This window comes from Bos indicus x Bos taurus, chromosome 19 (assembly GCF_003369695.1).
Source record: "Bos indicus x Bos taurus breed Angus x Brahman F1 hybrid chromosome 19, Bos_hybrid_MaternalHap_v2.0, whole genome shotgun sequence".
Lineage (NCBI taxonomy): Eukaryota > Metazoa > Chordata > Mammalia > Artiodactyla > Bovidae > Bos > Bos indicus x Bos taurus.
The window spans coordinates 19,100,458-19,124,624 of NC_040094.1; the positions used below are offsets into that span (position 1 = coordinate 19,100,458).

General features: G+C 36.0%; 2 protein-coding genes across 3 annotated transcripts in view; one reads left to right on the forward strand and one right to left on the reverse strand.

Annotated features, from left to right (window-relative positions):
- The first annotated feature begins 32 nt into the window (after nucleotides 1-32).
- On the forward strand, nucleotides 33-7,544 carry TEFM (transcription elongation factor, mitochondrial). Its single transcript, XM_027517516.1, has 4 exons — nucleotides 33-138; nucleotides 1,009-1,472; nucleotides 2,583-2,732; nucleotides 6,699-7,544. Exons 1-4 carry the CDS (start codon nucleotides 108-110, stop codon nucleotides 7,134-7,136), a joined length of 1,083 nt encoding a protein of 360 aa, XP_027373317.1. The 5' UTR covers nucleotides 33-107; the 3' UTR covers nucleotides 7,137-7,544.
- Nucleotides 7,545-9,117: 1,573 nt separating this feature from the next.
- The window catches only part of ATAD5 (ATPase family, AAA domain containing 5), a 35,404-nt gene continuing 20,354 nt past the window's right edge, over nucleotides 9,118-24,167 (reverse strand). Inside the window, exons 11-23 of one of the 2 annotated variants that reach the window (XM_027517515.1) lie at nucleotides 23,801-23,897; nucleotides 22,130-22,209; nucleotides 21,768-21,910; nucleotides 21,527-21,677; nucleotides 19,741-19,917; nucleotides 18,885-19,018; nucleotides 18,207-18,300; nucleotides 17,169-17,233; nucleotides 14,110-14,290; nucleotides 12,337-12,518; nucleotides 10,970-11,835; nucleotides 10,227-10,382; nucleotides 9,118-10,094 (exon numbers count right to left, since the gene is read on the reverse strand). In XM_027517515.1, the coding sequence (XP_027373316.1) occupies nucleotides 10,016-10,094; nucleotides 10,227-10,382; nucleotides 10,970-11,835; nucleotides 12,337-12,518; nucleotides 14,110-14,290; nucleotides 17,169-17,233; nucleotides 18,207-18,300; nucleotides 18,885-19,018; nucleotides 19,741-19,917; nucleotides 21,527-21,677; nucleotides 21,768-21,910; nucleotides 22,130-22,209; nucleotides 23,801-23,897 (2,405 nt within the window). In that variant the 3' untranslated portion in view covers nucleotides 9,118-10,015. Of the gene's footprint in view, nucleotides 10,095-10,226; nucleotides 10,386-10,969; nucleotides 11,836-12,336; nucleotides 12,519-14,109; nucleotides 14,291-17,168; nucleotides 17,234-18,206; nucleotides 18,301-18,884; nucleotides 19,019-19,740; nucleotides 19,918-21,526; nucleotides 21,678-21,767; nucleotides 21,911-22,129; nucleotides 22,210-23,800; nucleotides 23,898-24,167 lie in introns of both variants that reach the window. The other variant, XM_027517514.1, reaches the window with a different exon arrangement.

Sequence of the window (24,167 nt, forward strand, 5' to 3'; positions counted from 1 at the left end):
TCCGCCGGAACCTTTGACAGGCCGGGCGCTTTTGGGCGAAGCACGCAGAAACCGGAATTCCGTGGGGGAAGACTGAACCGTGGGAACCTAGTGCTTTAGCGTGGAGGATGACCATCCCTAGTCTCCTCTTGGCTGGAGGTAGGGTGCCTGGAATACTGGATGAATCTGCCGTATGCTTTTAGCGCCTGGCGTATTTACCCTCTCAGGTCCCGTGTCCAGGTCTCCCTCTTGGAGACCCTGCCGAGAAGAGGGGGCGGTTCTGGTCGCCGAGCCTCGGAACTATTGGGATTCCTTTCCCTGGGTTAAGGGTCCACGAGCGACTCCTCGGACTGGGCTGAGGGCAGAGGGCAGAGGGTTCGGTGTCTGACAGCTGCTGGCTTACTTCTGGATGCGTTATTGTCCTGTGGCCGCAATGTAAAACTTCCCCTTGGTTTTACAGAGTTGCTCTTTGTATGGGTTTTCTTCTTTGTAGACTTACGGTAGAAATCGTGAAAAGCGTACGAAAGAAAATAAAAACCGCTCTTAAATTTATCACTCAGCTAAAATATTTCTTGTAAACGGGTAAATTTTAGTTTTATTTTATCCGCTCTGTGCGGCTTTCGGGATCTTAGTTCCCCGCCTGGCCTCTGGCAGTGACAGCGCCAACCACTCCAGCGTCAGGGAATTCTCTAAAATTTAGTTTTATTTGATTCCACTGGATGAGAAAGAAACTAGTGAAGATAAATATTGTTTAAAATATCAGTTAATTGCAAAAAGATTTCTCTAAGGTTAAAATTTTTAAAAACGTTAAAAAGTTGGAAATAATCGTTTTAAATACATGCTTCTTGTTGGACATAAGATTTGTATGTAGTAAAATTTAAGTTTGTTACCCACAAAAATCAGCCTATATCTCTTATGGATAGTTCTTAAATTATGGGAAAGTCCGTATCACTTTGCAAAGGCCCTCGTTAGGCCACAACACTAAAAGGAACTATGTCTAACTTAAATTTTGCTAAAATTTTCTTTTAGGGAGATGGAGATGTTTTCCACTTCCCTTAGCGTCATCCTTATTCCAGGCCCTACATAATTCCTGCTGTCGGAAAGAATCCACTGCACCAAAGAAAATCATTCCCCATATTGATTTTTCTGATGAGACTGCAAAGGAGTCTGGAAAGACACTTGACAAGCTCTTTTCTTCAGAACAGCAGGCTTCCATCTTGCATGTGTTGAATACAGCATCTAATAAAGAACTTGAAGCTTTCAAATTGCTTCGTGGAAAAAAGTCCTTCAATATTGTAGAACACAGAAAAAAGTTTGGACCATTTCAGAATTTGGAGAGTTTAATGAATGTGCCCTTGTTCCAGTATAAAATCACCATTCAAGTTTGTAACTCCATTCTTAATCCAGAGACTGGAGGGAAAAAAAAGAAGTTACAGGAAAGTCGGCTCTTGAGAAAGCTCATCAAACCAGAAATAGGAAGAGAGAGAGTTAAGGTACACTCTTTTTCTTAACATCTCTTTTACTGCCTAAATATTTGACAACCTACTTTGCAGAGTACTATTCTGGGCACCAAGACAGGGTTCTTCTGGCAATTATAGTTTACTCCTGTGGACCCAGGGATACACACATAGACAATCTATTTATAGTTATTCTCAAAGACATGAAATGTACAGGTAGTAAATTGGCAATTTAGTGGAGAGAACTGTGTGTTGGGGAATGTTTACTAGAACTCAGCCTGGATCCTGGAGAGAGAGCTATGCTAGTAGGAAGAGAAAGGCATTTTAGGAAGATAGGATAGTTGATGTAGAGAAGTAGGTCTGTGCAGGACTTATGTAGGAATGTTGAGTTACCTGGCTGTTTTCGTTTCCTCCTTTATTCCACATATCAATTATACTCCTATTGCTTTTAATCTGTTTGTGCTTCTCACTGTGACTAAGATTCTTAAAACTTTGTAGTGTAACAGGTACCTAATACAGATCTTTCTCCCTAGTCTAGCCATCTCTCACCCACTTTTCTCACAGCTGTCCGTGTCCTTTCTGAAATGTACATCTGTTACACTTGAATGTGTATGCTTTGGTGACTCCCAGTAGCTCTCAGGATAAAGGAAGTTACTTTCTGCAGAAATCTGCCCATCCCTCTGCCCTTTCGCCACTTGCATTTTTTAGGACACTGTCTGAGAGGTGTCAGCCTATATCTGCAGACATCTGGGTGAAATAACTTCCTGTTTACCATTTTACTCAGTCTCCTAGTCCTCCAGCAAGTCTTCCTGACCATTTCTCCTCTCTACAGTGTAACTTGTATGGTGGTGTTTCTTATAATGTAGGGTCATGTCCCTTGTTTCCCAGTATCTAGCACATTCCCCAGCAACATGTGAATATCTGAACACCTGTGTTGAGCTAGGTGCTGAGAACAAGTAAAAGTTCTGTCTATAAACTGACTACTGCTGGTTACCTTTTAATAATAACTACTCTTTAATAATTCTTAGTTCATAAACTAAATATTATTTCTATCACATAAACTAATTTGGATTTCTGAGTTTGTATCTTAAATCCTGTCTTTTAAAATGTTCACACTTATAATTAAACCAGGCTTTTTTGTTTCAGGCAGTTAATAGTATTGTATCCATTGTTTCTGGTACTCGAAGAATTGCCTGGGCTCACCTCGATCGTAAATTGGCAGTGCTGGATTGGCAGCAAACCGAATATTGCCAATTGATGAAAGGATCATACCTATCATCTGTCTATTTAGAAGAGGTAAGGCATTTGCATCTCCAAATCCTGACCTGCCTGGAGCTCCTTATGAATCTTTTAGTCCTAAAAGGGATGAAATAAAATAGTAAGGATGGATTTTCTTTGGGTACTTACTACTCACCTGTTCCTATTGCGTTTTCCATCGCTTGTTTAATTTTTAAAAAATTTATTATTTTTTGGCTGTGCTGGGTCTTCACTGCTGCGTGCAGTCTTTCTCTGGGTGCGGTGGGTGGGCCTCTCGTTGCAGTGGCTTCTGTTGTTGCAGAGCACAGGGTCTAGGTACTCACGTTTCCATAGTTGTGGCCCACAGGCTTCGTTGCTCCACGGCCTGTGGGACCTACCTGGACCAGAGATCAAACCGTGTCCCCTGCACGGGCAGGCGGATTCTTAACCACTGGGCCCCCAGGGAAGTCCCCACTTATGATCTTTTTAAAAACCTAATAATTTATTTAAAGAAATACCTTATGAATCAAAGGTAGATCCTGAGAAAATCAGGGGTAAAGTATACTGTTCTCAATGTTAAGAAACTTCCGTACTATATTTATAAAGCTTGTTCTTCACACAGTTATTTATTGTCTCATCTGAGTCTTCAGAATCTGGTGAGATGGGCAGTAATGATCATTCTGATCATATCTGTAAAAACTGGTTCAATCAGTCATCTGACGTGATTCAGTTCAGTTCAGTCGCTCAGTCGTGTCCGACTCTTTGCGACCCTGTGAATCGCAGCACGCCAGGCCTCCCTGTCCATCACCAACTCCCGGAGTTCACTCAGACTCACGTCCATCGAGTCAGTGATGCCATCCAGCCATCTCATCCGCTGTTGTCCCCTTCTCCTCCTGCCCTCAATCCCTCCCAGCATCAGAGTCTTTTCCAATGAGTCAACTCTTCGCATGAGGTAGCCAAAGTACTGGAGTTTCAGCTTTAGCATCATTCCTTCCAAAGAAATCCCAGGGCTGATCTCCTTCAGAATGGACTGGTTGGATCTCCTTGCAGTCCAAGGGACTCTCAAGAGTCTTCTCCAACACCACAGTTCAAAAGCATCAATTCTTTGGCGCTCAGCCTTCTTCACAGTCCAACTCTCACATCCATACATGACCATAGGAAAAACCATAGCCTTGACTGGACGGACCTTTGTTGGCAAAGTAATGCCTCTGCTGTTGAATATGCTATCTAGGTTGGTTATAACTTTCCTTCCAAGGAGTAAGCGTCTTTTAATTTCACGGCTGCAGTCACCATCTGCAGTGATTTGGGAGCCCAAAAAAAATAAAGTCTGACACTGTTTCCACTGTTTCCCCATCTATTTCCCATGAAGTGATGGGACCGGATGCCATGATCTTCGTTTTCTGAATGTTGAGTTTTAAGCCAACTTTTTCACTCTCCTCTTTCACTTTCATCAAGAGGCTCTTTAGTTCTTCTTCACTTTCTGTCATAAGGGTGGTGTCATCTGCATATCTGAGGTTATTGATATTTCTCCCGGCAACCTTGATTCCAGCCTGTGTTTCTTCCAGTTCAGCATTTCTCATGATGTGCTCTGCATATAAGTTAAATAAGCAGGGTGACAATATACAGCCTTGATGAACTCCTTTTCATATTTGGAACCAGTCTGTTGTTCCATGTCCAGTTCTAACTGTTGCTTCCTGACCTGCATACAGGTTTCTCAAAAGGCAGGTCAGGTGGTCTGGTATTCCTATCTCTTTCAGAATTTTCCACATTTTCTTGTGATCCACACAGTCAAAGGCTTTGGCATAGTCAAGAAAGCAGAAATAGATGTTTTTCTGGAACTCTCTTGCTTTTTCCATGATCCAGCAGATGTTGGCAATTTGATCTCTGGTTCCTCTTCTTTTCTAAAACCAGCTTGAACATCAGGAAGTTCACGGTTCACATATTGCTGAAGCCTGGCTTGGAGAATTTTGAGCATTACTTTACTAGCATGTGAGATGAGTGCAATTGTGCAGTAGTTTGAGCATTCTTTGGCATTGCCTTTCTTTGGGATTGGAATGAAAACTGACCTTTTCCAGTCCTGTTTTCCAAATTTGCTGGCATATTGAGTGCAGCACTTTTACAGCATCATCTTTCAGGATTTGAAATAGCTCCACTGGAATTCCATCACCTCCACTAGCTTTGTTCGTAGTGATGCTTTCTAAGGCCCACTTGACTTCACATTCCAGGATGTCTGGCTCTAGGTCAGTGATCACATCATCATAATTATCTTGGTCGTGAAGATCTTTTTTGTACAGTTCTTCTGTGTATTCTTGCCACCTCTTCTTAATATCTTCTGCTTCTGTTAGGTCCATACCATTTCTGTCCTTTATCAAGCTCATCTTTGCATGAAATGTTCCCTTGGTATCTCTAATTTTCTTGAAGAGATCCCTAGTCTTTCCCATTCTGTTGTTTTCCTCTATTTCTTTGCATTGATCGCTGAGGAAGGGTTTCTTATCTCTTCTTGCTATTCTTTGGAACTCTGTATTCAAATACTTATATCTTTCCTTTTCTCCTTTGCTTTTCTCTTCTCTTCTTTTCACAGCTATTTGTAAGGCTTCCCCAGACAGCCATTTTGCTTTTTTGCATTTCTTTTCCATGGGGATGGTCTTGATCCCTGTCTCCTATACAATGTCACGAACCTCAGTCCATAGTTCATCTGGCACCCTATCTATTAGATCTAGTCCCTTAAATCTATTTCTCACTTCCACTGTATAATCATAAGGGATTTGATTTAGGTCATACCTGAATGGTCTAGTGGTTTTCCCTACTTTCTTCAATTTAAGTCTGAATTTGGTAATAAGGAGTTCATGATCTGAGCCACAGTCAGCTCCCGGTCTTGTTTTTGTTAACTGTATAGAGCTTCTCCATCTTTGGCTGCAAAGAACATAATCAATCTGATTTCGGTGTTGACCATCTGGTGATGTCCAGGTGTAGAGTCTTCTCTTGTGTTGTTGGAAGAGGGTGTTTGCTATGACCAGTGCATTTTCTTGGCAAAACTCTATTAGTCTTTGCCCTGCTTCATTCCATATTCCAAGGCCAAATTTGCCTGTTACTCCAGGTGTTTCTTGACTTTCTACTTTAGCATTCCAGTCCCCTATAATGAAAAGGACATCTTTTTTGGGTGTTAGTTCTCAAAGGTCTTGTAGGTCTTCATAGAACTGTTCAACTTCAGCTTCTTCAGCGTTACTGGTTGGGGCATAGACTTGGATTACCGTGATATTGAATGGTTTGCCTTAGAAACCAACAGAGATCATTCTGTCATTTTTGAGATTGCATCCAAGTACTGCATTACGGACTCTTTTGTTGACCATGATGGCTACTTCATTTCTTCTGAGGGATTCCTGTCCATAGTAGTAGATATAATGGTCATCTGAGTTAAATTCACCCATTCCAGTCCATTTTAGTTCACTGATTCCTAGAGTGTCGACATTCACTCTCGTCATCTCTTGTTTAGTCAGTGGCAAAGGTGATTGAGTCTAGGCCAGTCATTCCAACCCTGTACGCTACCCTAGAATTTTTTAAAAGGTAAATAAGACAATTTTGTCCAGTTTTAAAGGCAGTCGAGATCTTAGGGATTATGAAGCCCATTGCACAGATGAAGAAACTAGTAATTAGGAGGATTAACTGGCTTGTTTTAGCTCAGCTTGTTCCTGCTAGAACCATGAGTAGAAGAACTTGGCTATCCTTCCTCCTCCATAAATCTTTTTCAGTTACTTCAAAATTGTCAGTGGCAATATAATGGAAGTTAAGTGGGACAGAGATGGAGGCCTAAACAGTAAAACTCAGTGAATTCTTTCTTAATTTTTGGCTGCACTGGGTCTTCACTGCTGCATATGGGCTTTCTCTAGCTCGCGCGAGCAGAGGCTGCTCTCTAGTTGGCGTGCTCAGGCTTCTCATTGCGGTGGCTTCTCGTTGCAGAGCGTGGGCTCTAGGATGCATGGGCCTAGTTTCCCTGTTCACTTATTTTACCTTTTTCTCTTCCCAAAGATTTCTTCAATCATTTCAAAGATGCCTAAAGCTGACTTCTATGTTCTGGAAAAAGCAGGACCTTCATTTCAGAACCCGTCTCTGTTTCCTGTGCTGTTACATTTTCATATGACAGAAGCCATGCTGTACGCCTTACTGAATACAACGTTTGCCCAGGATGGTCATCATCAGGTGCTGAGCATGAATCGAAATGCAGTGGGGAAGCATTTTGAGCTGATGATTGGGGACACACGGACTAGTGGAAAAGAGGTGGTGAAGCAGCTCCTCTCAGAGTCTGTACTGAAAGATGAGCCTCGGGTATTCTTCCCACCAGAGAAGATAGTCCGCTACAGACAGATGTTTTCATCTACTGAACACAACAGAGTGGAGGAGTTATATGATTCATTATTACAAGCTATTGCCTTCTATGAACTGGCTGTTTTTAATACTGAATCTTAAAATTCTGAGGTTAATATGTTACATGCTGTTAATATTCTATGAATTTATATTTATTAGCTCCTAAGTTGTAAAAGCAACTGTTTTGAACATCCATGTTAACGGAGAAGAAAGCACAAGTTTGAATGTATTTAGATGTTTAAAGTCAGACTTTTGGCTCTTGAATGGTTTATACAATAATAAACCGAGGCTAAATCAATAAATATGAGATCCTGTGCCTTTCAAGTTTAAGTGTTAAAAAATATGATGTTCCTTAAACATCCAAAACGGGAAACAGTTATCTTCCTTGAAAGGCAAGTGCCATCTATACAAAAAGATTTGCATCATTATCATATTGTTAAAGTAAGGACTAATGAATTTTCTGGATGGTGCTTATCATGGGAATAAAGCTAAATATAATCAGTAACACAACTTGTGGAGTCCTCCTCTTGCTCTATGAGTACAATGTGGTTTGATGGCTTCAGAAGGCACTCTTCATCAGCTGAATCTATTAAGCACCAAACACGTTTTGTTTAACAGGCTGTCTTTTTCGTTGCTGCACTATGTGGCATGTGAGATATTTGATCCCTGACCCGGTGTCAAACCTGTGCCCCTTGCGGTGGAAGCATGGAGTCTTAACCACTGGACCATCGGGGAAGCCCAACAGGCTCATTTTAAAAATTTCGTGCAGGCTCATTTTTTAACTTTGAAATATTTTACTCAATAGACCATCTTCTCAGAAAAGTAGCACTTAATTTTTTCCCCCATCTCTCTCCATTTTGCTTAAACTCAGGCCCTCCTTATATCTCACTTATACTGAACCCAAGTCACCCTGATATCAAAGCATTAACTCTTTTCTTTCCTTTAAACTAAAAGTGAAGTATACTTTGAAAAAAAAAATCCAAATAATCAGATATCTATAACAAACAAGAATGTCCTCCCTTCCAGCGCCTCCAACTCCCTAGGCACTTTGATGTGCACTCCAGACTTGTAGCCATGCACACTGTAAAGCTCTATGTGACTGTATACAGAAGCATCTCCACCTGGAACTGTTGCAGATACCTCCAAGTATAGGTCTGAAACCATTCTTCCTCTAGACTACCTCGTTTGCCACTGTGTGGTACTCGTAAACAGCTTCACCAGCCATTCAGTTGGTCAGGCCAGGTGGGTGGCATTCTATTTCTCACATATTTCTGGAAATAGCTGTGGTGAAAATGTGTTCAAGTTAGACATTTAAAGGATAAGACGCTAAGTACTGAAAAGTCATCAAAATGTAGTTACTTCTATCACAAAAGTAAATCTTAAGTCTTACAGTATTATCACCTTTAAGAACTGAGCAAGTATTTCCTCAAAATATGCTAAACCTGAAAAAAGAAAAAGCTATTCCCTGCGTCCATACTAGGGAGGAAAATACTTCTTTCATTTCTTGATTTTTGGTCATTCAAATACAATTCTATGGAGTTAATTTTACTTTAGCTCCTCAATTGATGAGAACTGTCAGAATTTTCTAATAACTAAAGACCAAATTAACTGGTAAATGCTCTACAGGTAGTGGACTCTTGTATTCAGTAGAAAAAATAAATCCATATACTTAAAAAAAAAAAAAAAAAAAAAGGTGCCTTAGATCGTATTCTCTTTTGTATAGGGACAAAACCTGTTAGAGCCTATATCCAAACCTATTCAATATCCATACTACCCAGATGATTTCATCTGGAACGCCCATTTAAATACTGCATAGTCTTACCTTTAGCCTTTAATTAAATCAATGTACTAGCAATACAAGAAAAGATATATTGAACAAATATTGTAAGAGGTAAAAACATTTTGTACACAGGTATATGTCTATGTTTTTCAACTGTAGAAAATTAGGATCCTTACCTTTTGAAGTGAAAACATAATTCTCCAGATAATGTAACTGAATATTAAGCTAATATATAATATAAACACTTGAAATAGGAAACTATTTTCAGATACACCTGATTATCTGATTGTAAAAATGATTTTACATGAAATGTTGTATATTTTAAAATCTTATAATTAAAAATAGATACTTTCTCCAAAAATATAACCTTAAGTGGAAATGGCTATCATGTAGAAATCCTAGAGTAGAATCCTTTGTTACAGTTTGAATGAACAGCAGTTTATCCAGAATATTTATATTAATATCTTTATGAAATAAAACATCAATGATGTAAAAATACAAGAAAAATGTACAAGACAAATTATTTGAGTTATCAAAATATACAAGATACCACATTTGTACTGTTGCTACAAAAAGATTTATGAAAACTACAGTTCATAATCTTGATTTCACCTTCTCAGTATTCAGTGATTCACATGGTAACATATCCTGGACAGCACACTAAAAATAAATTTATCAGGAAAAACTTACTTTTTGAAAAATGACACATAATTTCTTTCTTTGGAAGTTTTCTTACTATTGTCCATGCTATTTCATATTCTGGATTGTGTAAAATTGATGATTTTTAAAAAGATCATCACCTGGGTGATTCACATTCACAATTTGACAGGGTGCTGATACTTGGTTGGAGAGAGGTGGATTGAGGGTCATGAGAAAGGGAGAAGGTGTAGAGTAGTTTGGCATTGAAGCACCTTTAGGAATATTTAGGGAACTCTACCTTCTAGAAACAGCCCACACACATATTCCAACAGAGCTAAATCAGGTAATAGAAAAAAATACAGAAAAAAAATACTACCATAATTATAAATATAATTTGTAACTCCAATTTTTTCATCTTAAATATTTACACACTAATAAAAATATACAAATAGTCTGTTTTAAATGTACATTAAGAGAAATAAACACTTCCATGAACATCAATATAAAAATTTATCTTGAGAGCCACATGAGACTCCGTAGAAGGCATCGTTAATGTAGAATATTAAGGGAAGTCAGCTGCCAAAGTGTTCATAGTCTCTTTTGAAATGTTAAGATGAATTCCTTCAAGATAGTGCAGGAATCTGTCAAAATTACAAGGAAAAATACAATTTAAATATTAATATTTCCATCAGATAAGAATATTTCCATCAGATAAGAATATTTATCAATCTGTAAACAGCTATGTCAAGTGTTCTTTTTATAACAAACTTTACCTTCTTTTACTTTTTCCTTGTTCCTTTAGCTTCTCAGTCCTACAGATGTTTCGAAGAGTTGGCAAGTATTCAATTATACTAGCTTGTCTATTACCCAGGTTCAGAAGAGATCGGCTGGAAAATACACTTTTGATGACTGCTACCCTCTGCCAAGCACTGCTGTAAATTAAAAGTATTACATTACCTTTTGATTTTTAATGTCCAATAAAAATGCAACAGTCTCAAACACAACCAGCTTCTGGTCTCTACTCCACCCTGATTCTAGTCTAGAGAAGTGAAAGTCACTCAGTCGTGTCCAACTCTTGCGACCCGATGGACTGTAGCCCGCAAGGTTCCTCTGTCCATGGGATTCTCCAGGCAAGAATACTGGAGTGGGTTGCCATTTCCTAGTCTAGACTAGATTAACTGTATTCCAGATGAACCTCCTGTACCATTTTCAACACATCAGTCACTTCCGTACTGAAAAGACTTTCTTGGTCACCTGCTGTCTGCACAGCAAATCCAGACCCCTTCCCTGTGATCCAAGAGTCTTCCAAATCTACTCCCCCTGCCTCCAATCTCTTATTTCTTCTCTTCTCAGAAATCAGGCCGGTCTCCTTAACTGTCTCCTTACAAGCTACAGTATTACGGGCTTACCTAATCAATAAAGCCCAGCATTTCAAAATTAGTAAGAGAAAGAAACCAATAACTTCCCCTTTTTTACCATTTATTATTGAAAAATAAATAGTAAACAGAAGACTTACTCTAAATTAGCTGCAGACTGACTGAAGCGTACATTGTTGCGTCTTTGAGAAATATAAAAAGTAAGCTCTTTTGTGGGGTCTCTTCCTAATTTCTTGCAAGAATTCAGCGACTTCTCCAGTGCTTTTGAAATAGCAGAAGAACATTCAGTAAAGCTGAGAGCTTCTACAGCCGCCTTTATTTCTCCAGATCTTTGAGAAGTCCATCCATCACTACTCTCGAGACTAAACTCATCACAAAGTCCACTTTTAACCTTTCCATTTGTCCAACCAAAATCATCTTTACCAAACTCCCTTTGTTCTCGTACATCCATCAGAAGGGCATCTAGGAAGGACATGTTGTCCATGAACTCAGTGAGAGAATTTAAACAGTGAGAAACAAGGACAGAACACTTTTTTTCTGCTGGTGTTGTAGGAGGACGCGGAATAGATTCAACGTTTGACTCTAGACATTTGTTTAGTTTCTTTGTCTGTGGATTGCTTTCTTTATCTCTGGCTTTCCTTTCTTCTAAATTTGACGAAGATGCAGAGTAAAGACGAATACATTCATCAGAAATGTCCAATTCACTGTCAAATAAGTCACTATCATCTAAAGTCACGATCTTTTTCTTATGTTTCTTTTTTGGTGGCTTTTTCAAAGGCTTCTCTCCTTCAAAAGGTGTCCCAGCAAGACATCTCATGTTTTCTGCTGCTGCACTGGTGTTCACATTTATTGATGAAACAGAAGAGTTTTCTGCTTCTGGAATGATATCAACAGGTAGTGGTAGAATGAACTCAAGATTACTATATAAGAAATCCACATCCTGCATTTGGAATTCTGTAAGAAGGTGGATGAGCTTATGCCATTCTTCCTTTGTTCTGATTTTGTGCTGAAAAACAATTGTGAATGAAGAAATGTTATAATAGTACCTAGTCTGAACATTTTTCTACCCATATGAATAGTGTCATTCCTATCTATCTTCAAAGTTATGAGTCTCTACCCTTCATAATTTCATTAACTTACACTTCCTTAATACATCAAAACAGTATTATGAGTCTAAAAAATTAATTTGGAGTGTTAAATTGAAGAATTAAATTCTCTAATTGTCAGTATACACCCTAATTCAATAATTAGCAGTTCATTTGTTTAAAAACTACTATTCTGAAACTTTTTTAAATCTGAAATATCTCTAAGTTCTATATTCTATAATATATATTTAAAGCAATGCCTATGCACCATTTGTCAAAGTGGTACAATGTGTTAAAATTAGCAATCTGAAGCCTATAAAAATTATTGGTAAATTACAATTAACCTTAGATTCAAAAGACAGAAGTGAGTGTTGGGAAGATGAAAAAGAACATAAATATTCCAAACCAGACAATGAAAATACCTTCAAAAATGAAAATAAGTCTTCAGATGGGGAAAAAATGTTCTTAAGGCCGAACAAGGTCTCAGCACAACCAGTGTCACATTTGGGAAGGTCTGTTGGATTCCTTTTTGTATTTTTAGGGTTATTTTTGGAATCAGGGTCATCTTCAGAACAAACAGGTGGTACATTTCTGCTATTTGCTCCTAGAAAATTAGTAAAAGAAAAACTGAGTATCCATATTTTTATCAGACCGTAACAAGCGATTATTTAACATCCAAGATCCTTTGGCATTTTTTTCTACCTAATCCTTATTGTGTTATTCTCCATCTGTGTATCTAATTCACAAAGAGAACAATACAAACATTATTTCTACATAAATTTAGTGGGGGTAGGATGTGGGGTGAGCTTACAAACAATCCAACTGAAAAAAGTGCAAGGACACACAAATATCTAATAAACTCATAAAAAGATTTACAATTTCACCAATGATCATGAGATTAAGATATTCATTTTTCACCTTTTAAATTGGGAAAAATTAAAAAGACAATCACTGCATAATTACTGAGAAACTGAAAATGACTTAAATGTTGCCTAGTAGGTAATGGTTAATTATGTTACATCCATTTTATATTACAGAATAGCATGCAGTTGAGAAAAAGAGGGCTGGAACTATATACTGACAATAAATTGTCAAGTAAAAGAAAAGCAAAGTATTTAACTATACATAGTGCTGGTAATTCTGCTAAATAAGTAGGCAGCAATATTTGTATATGCACAGATAAAGGTCCAACAGTAGCTATCTTTAAGAAGCAGGGAAGCTCTTTTACTTTTTATGTTATTTATTTCTCTACTGTTTGATTTCCATTGAGTGTATATCTGTGTGTATGTATGTGTGTTTTTAAGACAGGATGAAATGCATTTAAGATCTTCAAGAAAATAAATAATGTTAAAGTTCTTGGCACTGCATTTTATATTCAGTAATATGGTGATAGTTATTAACTATTTTGTTTATAATATGACACTTCACATCTTATTTATCATATTTACTTCTAAGAAATAGTGAAACTGTCAGCTTAAATTGAATTATTAATAAATACTTGAATAACATATTAAATTCTGAACTAATTGAAAAACTGATAAGGGATTAATATAACAGAACTTCACCTTTTTAAAATTTAAACATTAGTATATTTCCCAGAGCAAGATCTGTAACTATAGAACTGTGACTATGGAGCATGGAAACCACAAACTATGAACTTCTTCACGGAAAGAACCATGTCTTATTCATATAAACACAGGACCTGGCATGGAGTAAGTCCTCAGAAAATGTCTGTGACTTGAATTAGGTAACAATGACTGAAGATTGATAAGAAATAAAGCATTTTTGAAATAACAGAATTCTTAGGAAAGACAGGATTATAGGCTATTAAAGAAGCTAATAGAGAAATTACAATACAGCCATCTAAAAATAATTTATATATGGAAAAATCACCAACATTTTTAATAGGTGAAAAAAGGAAGCTGCTAAATAATATAATTCTATTTATTTTTAAGAAACCATATGTTTATAAATGTACAAGTAACCATTTGTTTCAGATTCAGTTTAATTGTAAATACCCACATTTAATGCTTACCAAACTTTCAGGAACAAAGTTGATGTATATATGTTTATTTTAATATTGACACGATACCCCAATGCTTAAAATTTTTATAATTTTTCAAATATTTTGGTACAGCATATATTTTAATATAGAATCCCATAACAGAAATTTCCTTTCTAACAAAGTAACTTACGACAAAGAGATAATGGCCTTTCTTCTAAAAATCCACCTCCACTTCTAATCCAGAACTGTAAGTAAAGGATACTTTTCCTGATATCACAAGTATTTGCAGTTAGCAATGTTACAAAATCCTTTACATCAGTTCTGAAATTTTCAGTCAAGCAGATCATCTGTAGGTAGCTGGCAACATTTAGCTGGGGTGAGGGGGAGGCGAGGGGTAGAAAGGGAGAAAGAGAGGAAAGAAACATGGTCAACTGCAGAGTTAACAGAAATACATCAATACTCTAACAAAAAGCCAAATTTCACTAAAATTTTAAAACATCTTAATTCTTATTGAGAATGATTGAAAAATATAAGGAAATATGTTACCAAATTAAAAGCATCTATATATACTGCTTTTATTAACTGTATACAGTCTGAGACAGCAAGACTGTATCTTGTTTTTTTTTTTAATGGGACATTCTCCAACCTGAATACTAAAGGCAATCTTATTAAACCTCAAGACAATCCCTTAGGATCAACGGTACAACCTGATGGAACATTTATAGCCATTAAAATGACAAATATGAATACTATACTATACAGGAAGAAAAATACTTACTGTATAACTTTTGAAAACCAGACTTAGTAAATTATGTCAATGCATACATAAAAGAATAAATGTATGTAAATGAGAAATAAAAGAAAAAATTTAAATACATATTTGTTAGTAGTAAATGTATAATGTTTACTTTTAAATTTTATTTTGTACAATTAATTTGCTATATTTTTTGTAAAACAATATAATTCTCTTCTTATTGTTTATGGAAAGCTTTTTACCTTGAAAAGCTAAAACATATAAAATTATATTCACAGTTCACAAATATTACAAGACTACTAGCATTTTTACATTATAATAAACAAGACAATTAAAAACATTTTTCCCCATGGTATCTTTGACTTTATTCTATATATATGTATTATTCTTGCACACATCTGGGACTTCTTCCCACAGACCAGGAATTCTCCTTTCAATAACAAAAGAGTACTTACTATAAGACAAACCTTGCCATAAATAATAGCTATAAGTTCTATAATCAACTTAAGAAAATATAAAAAGCTAATTATCTGAATGAACAAGAGAATAACTAAAGGCAGAAGAAAATGAAAGGGAAATCAACACTTGGACAAATGAAATGGCCTTGGGTGAATCCCCACCACACCTTTGAAAATTGATTCTTGACTGAGTGCAGGCTGTAACAGTGGCAGCTAAAACTCAAAGCAGCTAGAAAGTGAGGGGGAGGTCCACGAAAGTAGACAAACGGAAATCCTAGCTGTAAAGAACCCAAATCACTGGCTGATGCTTAAACTTCATGTGCGTGAGCTTGTCTTAAAGCAGACCGCTAAAACTAAAATTCTGAAAAATTTTAGTTAAAAAAAATAAAGCAAGTATTCTGAACAGAATACTTGTTCAGAGGAACAAAAAAGAATCCAGAATATATATATACATTCACAATGTACAATATATCATTCACAAAGTACAAGATAAAAATCTAAAATTACTAGACAAAAAAATAGGAAAAGTAACCAATACCTCAGAGGCAAGACAATCAAGTAGAGACTGATCACAAGATGACAAAGCTGGAATTAGCAAGAAAGAATTTTAAAACAGCTAGTAAAACTATGCTTAAGGAAAACATGCTTATAATGAACAATAGGAAATTTCAACAGAAAAATAGAATACATAAAAAGGAAGTAAAAAGAACTTGTAAAACTAAAAATTAATGTAATATTAGAATAAAGATTTCTGTTGATGGACCTCATGGAAAAACTGAGATGGCAGGAAAAAAAAGGTCAGTAGACTTGAAGATAAATCAATATAAATCACCAAATCAGAAGTATAAACCGAAAAAAAAAAATTGCGGGAGTGGCTTGGGGAAGAAACAGCACATCTCAGTGACATGGGGGTCAATGTAAATGTCCAACCTTCTTCTAATTAAATCCCCAGAAGGGAAAAAGAGAAAATGAAAATAAAATAAATTTGGGAAAATAAGACTACAAAGTTCCCTAATTGGAAGAATGATATATAATTAAGGATAATAGATAATGAAGAATCACAAGCAGGATAAATATGAAGAAAAATAATACCTAGGAACATCACAAGAAAACTGCTGAAAACTAAAGTTAAAGAGAGGATCTTGAAGGCATCTAGAAGAAAATGACACATTACATATGGGGCAGAAACATTAATTTTAAAAATCTGTTCAAACTGCTGGGACATAACAGAAACAGTGGTGATCAAAACACAGTGAAATGACATGTTTAAAGTAATGATGGAAAAACTGAAAGACATCTAATATAATCCACTGCCGGCAGACTTCTTCTGTAAGAATTGCTAATGAAGTTCTTGAGGCTAAAGAGAAATAAAACCAAGGAAAAACTCAGATCTTCATACAGAAATTAAGAATATACGAAATTACACAGGTAAACAAAAATTTGATTTTTTACCTTAATTTCTTTAAAGTATATATGATCAGCTAAAGCAAAAAACAGAGCATTGTATCGAGGAGCTTATAATGTATGCAAACACAAAGAATTTGAAAATTAAAGCATAAAGTTTCATAACAGACAAAACTAATCTGAGTTAATACACATTAGAATAGTGGTTATCTCTGGTGGAGAGGGGAGTGCTGACTAAAAAGGGCCCAAGGGAACTTTTTGAGGTGATTTTGATCTGGATAATGAGGTGATTTTGATCTGGATAATGGTTATATGGATGTTTATCTCTGTTCATATTTTTCAACTTGTACTTAAGTGCAATTTTAACTGTATGTAAATTTCACCTTAAAAAAGCACTGGTTACTATGAAAAAGAACTAAAGAACACTGGAGTCTAGTAAAAATTTGCATATTTGAATTTTGGAAAAAAAAAAAAAAAACAACTTTAAGTTAAAAAAAAAAAATCAGAAGTCTCCTAAAACTCAAAAATGTTAACATACACCTTAAATAGTCAAAATATAGATAAATATTATAATAAATTACCTGTTATATAATTATGATATATAATTTATGATCATAAAAATTCAAAGCTTACCAGTGAAGGAGTATTAAAATTAATTTCTTCAAAGCAGCCATCAAACATTAAACTAAATGTTGGATCTGTAGTGAAAAAACATATTTTTAAACATTAAAACCACTAAGGTACTTTCTCTAGTCATACGTTTTCTATGAAAGTATTCTATATTTCATCAGTAATGAAAACATCATACAAATTATAAATCATTAAGGAACTGAATTTCTACCTTGACCTTTTAAACTACCAAGTCACTTGTAATTAATACGATTTTAACGATATTTTTAGAGTACAGTCATTAACTATTAAATGGGCCATTAATTTCTAAGTAGAGACTAACACAAACACATTTTCCTACAAAAATCCATAGTAGAGACATTCTGAATATCTGCAATAACAAATATTGAAAATATTATAATACAATATACAGAATGAAAAATATTGCATGAAATTTTAAAATTAAAAACAAAATTCTAATTATAAAGAAAAGGGGACCAATTCTGTGAGACTGATGATGGCTGACTTCAGCTAAAATATGCAATTAATCCATACGGAAACATTATCAAGGGCTAAGGAATGGCCAAATTTAATATTAAGGAACTGGAGAAAGGATAGGTTCCATAAAAAATTCTGACCAGTAAATGAGGTTTGGTGACCTAATTATAGGTAAGAGGAAGAGATAAAGAGAAAGATCTTTTCCTTCCCAAAACCCCTTCACTGGCTTGTCCATAAATTTCTTTATCTGTGTAGGCTGTTGTTGACATCCTAAATATCTAACACCCCAACACAGTAATTCAAAGTAGTACCCATTTTTTAAAGTCATTGGTATTTGCAAGTTAATATATTAAGTTTTATAACTACTCAAGGCTGCAAATCAATTGCAAATTTGAATAATTCTTAGTTGATTAATAAAAATGATCTAGAAGCCTCCTCTTTAGGAAAAAACAACCAATTTAATTCGCCAGCAGACTTCTAAAGCAACGTATCTAACCAAAATTAGAAGCTTTCCCCAAATATTTTAACCGAAAGTAATTAATTGTAAAATCACTGGTTACCTACCACTTGTTGTAAGGATTACAGGTCTTTTCGTGGTTGCCATGAATGTTTTGATTGCATTCAAAAATCCAGCATCTTCTTCAAAAATGACATCAACCTAAGAATAAAATGGTTATTAGGATACTGACATAGTGAGTAACAATACATTTACTTGAATATCAGTTATGTATACACAGTAGATACATTATATGTCAGAGACAAAATTTTTGAATTTGTAAACACTGTGACTTCACACCACGCTTACAATGTCTTACACTATTAAAAGAGTAAATAAATTATCAAACATTAAAACCAAAGAAATAGTCACCTATTAATATAATTGGATAAGTATGGGCCAGTATAATTCTACAAACTCTAAACAGTAATCAAGTTGCATGAATCATGTTTCTGAAAAATTCTTCTATGGTTGACAGTTTTATTCACTTTAATTTGAAATGAGTGAGTGTTAGTCACTCAGTCATACCTGACTCTTTGCAACCCCATGGACTGTAGCCTGCCAGGCGGATTGCCATTCTCTTCTTCAGGGGAATCTTCCCAACTCAGGGATTAAACCCGGGTCATAGACACAATTATTCCTGACTTTCTTGGCTGTTTTACAGATTGTCAGAGTAAAATATATAGTAACCTCTAGAATAAGCTTTTATCAGGAGATATCACAAATGTATACCTCTGTAAACCTACCTCCTCAAAAAGAATGAGGGATGTTGCATTTTTCCTGTTGGGTTCCTCAGCCCCAAACTCTTTGACATTTGAATTCGTTGTGTTTGTAGATTTAGTCTGAATGATCTGTTTCTGTTCAAAAGAATTTTTGATTCCTGCATATAAAATATTTTATATAAAGTCAACTTTTTTATTAGAATATAATTGCTTTACAATGTAGTGTTAGCTTCTGCTGTACAGTGACATGAACGAGCTATACGTATACATACATCCCATCCCTCGTGGACCTCCCTCCCACCCCACCCTCTATCCGACCACTCTATGTCATCACAGAGCACCAAGCTGAGCTTCTGTGCTGCACAGCAGCTGCCCGCTAGCTGTCTATTTCACACATGGTAGTGTGCGAATGTCACTCCTAGTCTCACAGTTCATCCCACCCTCCCCTTCCCCTGCTATGTTCACATGTTTCTTCTCTACGTCTGTCTCCCTCTTCCTGCCTTGGAAGTAGTTCATCAGTACCATTTTTCTAGATGCCACATACACGCGTTAATGTATATTTGTTTTTCTAACTTACTTCACTCTGTATGAGACTCCAGGTTCATTTAGGTCTCTACAAATGACCCTATTTTGCTTCTCTTAGTGGGATGAATAATATTCATTGTATATATGTACCCTATCTTCTTTCAAATCAACTTCTGATTGAACATTGACTATTTCCACAGAATAAGCTCAAACTGAAATCCCCTATCAAAACTGAAACAAAGCATCAAGACTGCTACAAGTAGTACCTTCAGAAGTTTAATAAATAACAATAGGAACTCATGAAATATCATCCAGTTTTTATGTATCAGGGTTCTTTATCAATTTAGTGTCTTACCTTTATTATTTTCTAGAAGTGCTCCTATTTGTTCATTATTTTTTGGCTTAGAAGACACTTTAAAATAATTTGCCAAAGTTCTGGGTGGAAGTGTTCGCTTTGGTCCACTACTTTGTGGTGATGGAGGAGGAATTTTTCTTGGTGATGTAACAACCTTCTTGGGGGAGCATAATTTTTCTGCCAAAAACAAACTACACTTAAAAACAAATATTCTAAAAATTAAACAGATGGCAAGATTGAGTTATCCACAGTATAATTCTACTCATACCAGTTAAAAAGAAAAGATATAAAAATTCTTTTTCATTCTTATAGTCAAATACTCTTTACACTCAAATATTACTGTATTGTTAGCCTATCAGTTGAGAAGATAAAGCCAATCATTTGGAAAAGATACTCTTTTCCATTTTGGAAGTAAATAATGTTCACAATCCCTCCATTCACTCTGTCTATATCTGCTAGAGGTCAAAAGAAGCTAGAGGGGCACTTCCCTGGTCATCCAGTGGTTAAGACTCCACTCTCCCAATGCAGGGGGCCTGGGTTCAATCCCAGGTCAGGGAACTAGATCCCACAGGGTGCAACTAAGCGTTCACATGCCACAGCTAAAGGCTGGAGGAAAACTGATACTGGTGTATACTGAGCACATTACATGTCTTCTAGTCCAACTTTGGTTTAGCCCACAGTCAATGATACTACAAGCAAGTGATAAGTTTTTCTAGATATGAAAGATGGATACACAGTTAAAAACAAATGGCTGATGCCCACCTTTCAGAAGCCTGACAGCAGCCTGGTATTTATCCCAGAGCTTGCCCTTTGCTCCTCTCTAAGTACCCCAATTCAGCCTTTACATGCACTAGTGATTATCACACGGACTCAGAGCAGAATCTTCTTTACACACCAGTATATGTGCACATATCCATGACTGTGTCCTATTCTTCTTCTATACCCTCACCTTCAGACATCTTATATTTCTTGTGTATCATAGGTGTTTGAAAAAACAGAGGAAATTTTGAGCTTTGAAAAAAATTACCATAGATATCACTATCATGTCATAGAAATCAGACATTTTAACATCACAAGGGAAGAGGTATAATCTTAAAATAAAAAATATCTTAGTATCACTAAAAGTGGTATAACCAGTTGTTATGCATCTCTTGCTATGACACCACAGGAAGCGCAGCCCCGTCTGTGAATGTATACCAGCACCAAAACGGAAATGAATCTAATCAAGCCCACAGATCTAACTGCCAGTTTATAAGAAATACAAGGAAGAGGAATGTGTTAATTGATACCATGTAGATATAGTCAGCCAAATCCAGAATGTGAGACATTTTATGACCAATGTCCCATGTTCTTCAACAAACAAATAACATGAAGAGAAAGAGTGAGGGAGTTATTAAGAGAGATGAAAAGACACTTAAACATTAATCTAAGGTGTGGACTTTGTTTGAATCCTGATTTGAATGAACCATTTGAAACAACAGAAAACTGAAATCAGACTATGTATCAGATCAAATTAAGGTATGTGGTTAACTTTGTTAGTCTGGTTATGATATTGCAATTATGCTTTTAAAAAGTCCTTATCAGTTAGAGCTAAAGTATATATATACATGAGTAAAATTATGTGATGGTCATGAGATTTGTTTTAAAACATAAAACCCAACAAATATTTGAAAGGCACATATATAAGTAGGAAGAGATAAAATATGGCAAAATATTGATTATTAAAATTCTTTTCTTAAATTTTCATTTCTTAAAGGCTATGATTTGAAGAAAATAATTCACTTACTTGGTGACCTGCCGATATTGTAGCTATTAAAAAAGCAGGGTTTCTGTGAGTTGACACCTTGCTTGTCTACTTGATGAGACTGAGTAGCTTCCTTCAGCTGAGACAGAATTTGTCTACCACTGCGCTGAGAAGAGGCATTCACTTCAAATATCTAGAAGAAGAATACATGAAAAGGGGCAGAATGGTTTATATTTCTTTTCATTCATTACATTAGTATCCACCCACTAGAGCTGTTACTAACCTTAAATCCAAGTTCCTGGGCACAAGCATATACCGCAGCAGTCTTCCCCACTCCTGTTGGCCCTGTTATAAGAACGGTATTGCAAAGGCGATTTTCTTCTTCATCATCTGAACTGCCTTTGAAGTCTCTGCTATCCAACGAATCTGAAAAATCATTCAAACGCACATAAAACAATTGATGGGCAGCAGCTCTATCTCACCAAACCCGGTGACCAAACCCCACAACTTCCTGCTGATAAATGTTGGCAATTCAATGTACAAAAATGAGAAAACCAAACATATCAAATAAGAAGCCTCACAAAAGTGTTTAGCTAATCTAATTCTAAAAATGTTCAGTGAAATGCAAAAAAAACCTCAAAATACCTTCCTGTTTCTCGTCTCTTTTTCCCTTCAAATTCTGTCCTTCTTCCAATTCAGCTCTTCTTTTCCAGTCTTTCAACCAACTATCAAAAGAAAATGTATGTTAATAAAAATAAGTCACAGAATGTAGTTTTTAGACAATATGTTAAAATGGTTGTTGGGGGAAGGTACGGTATATTGTTACATTTTAAGAATTCCATGATGCTTTTGAATCAACTATATAGTAAAATAATTTTAAACTGGCATGAATATTTTAAAATGAAGTAATTTTGCCTAAATACTCAAGACTATATGTGCAAGGATATTCACTACAACACTGTTTAAATTAGTCTCCAAAAGGAAAAACTTAAAAAAGTGCATCGGTAGGGAAAAAGATACCTTATGGTATGGTCACATAAGAAACCAGTACAGAGAAACTCAGAAATGGAACAGACGATGACTTGAAAGATGTCTAATCACCATGCTATGAGTAGGAAGATTAAATTCTCATCTGGAGCTAGACCGCATGAGTTTAAATTGAGCTCCACCACTTTTCAGATGTGTGACCTCGTACAAGTAACTCAACCTCTCTAGGACTCATTCTTCTTGAGGAACAGTATTTACCCTCATAGGATCATTCTAAGGATCAAATGAGCTAAGAACTATCAAGTACTTAGAACAACGCCAATCTTAACGTGTTTATTATGATGGCTCCCAATTCCTTGTATGAAGTCCTTTGGGCAAGGTGAGTTTTAGAATTCAAGATTTCTCAGATATTAGAAATATAATTTGGAACATATACTACATATCACATAATATCTTTAGTGGGTCTGTGGCAGTACATCTATAATCACTGGGTATTTCTGGTTGGGACCGATAAAGACTATAAAGAACTTTTGTCATTGTTTAGTTGCTAAAGTTGTGTCCAGCTCTTTTCGACTCCATGGACAGCAGCCCTCTAGGCTCCTTTGTTCATGGAAAAGGCAGAAATCATGGGATTGCCCAGGCAAGAATACTAGAGTGGTTTGCCTTTTCCTTCTCCAGGGGATCTTCCCGACCCAGGGATCAAACCCGCATCTCCTGCACTGCAGGCAGATTCTTTACCTCTAAGCCACCAGGGAAGGTCATAATAAATATTTTGTATATAATAAAGTTAATAAACTTTCAATTTCCAGAACTCTTTGGAGGTAGGAATTGAAGACAAGGATTATGACCTAAGTTAGTAGTAATATGATCCTATCCGTTAGGAAGAGCAAATATATGCATTAATTTTTTCTGGAAGGTTTTATAAGACATCATTAATAGTAAGGAATAGAAACAGGAGAAAAGAGGTACATTTACTTTTCACTTTGGATTTTTAATTTTTAAGATTTTACCTTGTGATGTATAACTTTATAATTTCTAGCGTTGTGTTAGTCATTCACTCGTGTCTGACCCTTTGCGATCCCGTGGACAGTAGCCTGTCAGGCTCCTCTGTCCATGGATTCTCCAGGGAAGAATACTGGAGTGGGTAGCCACTCCCTTCTCCAGGGGATCTTCCTGACCCAGGGATCGAACCCGAGTCTCCTCCATTGTAGGCAGATTCTTTACCACTTGAGCCACCAGAGAAGCCCATAATTTCTAGATTTCAGTATAAATAAATAGTAAAACTAGATTCATAAACTATTTCTCAATTCCTTTATAAATTTTACCAACCTATGTAACTTTTTTATAGCTAGTTCATTGCCTATGAGTTCACTGGAGTTCTGAGGTTGATACTTTTCCGTCCAAAGCATGTCTTCAATTCCAGAATCTAGAGAAAAAAATATGTATTGAAGTATTTTGCTCCTTGACATAAACATATATTCTTATACATTTACATTATTGTTTCATGTAACAATAAGTATTTGTAGAAATGTTTATATTTATAAACTGCCAAAAAAGGCAATTTTAAAAACCTAACATTACACTGAAAATTCTTCTCATCAAAACTGTTCCCCTTAAAAGCTAACCACCATAACGTCTTATGACTATAAGATTTAAAGTAAGTAAGGTCGCTCAGTCGTGCAGGACTCTTTGTGAC

Excerpts from the sequence above, each read along its gene's own strand:
- TEFM (XM_027517516.1), top strand. The coding sequence starts at position 108 with ATGACCATCCCTAGTCTCCTCTTGGCTGGAG. Across the intron at positions 1,473-2,582 it reads TAGGAAGAGAGAGAGTTAAG|GCAGTTAATAGTATTGTATC; the intron begins GTACACTCTTTT and ends TTTTTGTTTCAG. Across the intron at positions 2,733-6,698 it reads CATCTGTCTATTTAGAAGAG|ATTTCTTCAATCATTTCAAA; the intron begins GTAAGGCATTTG and ends CTCTTCCCAAAG.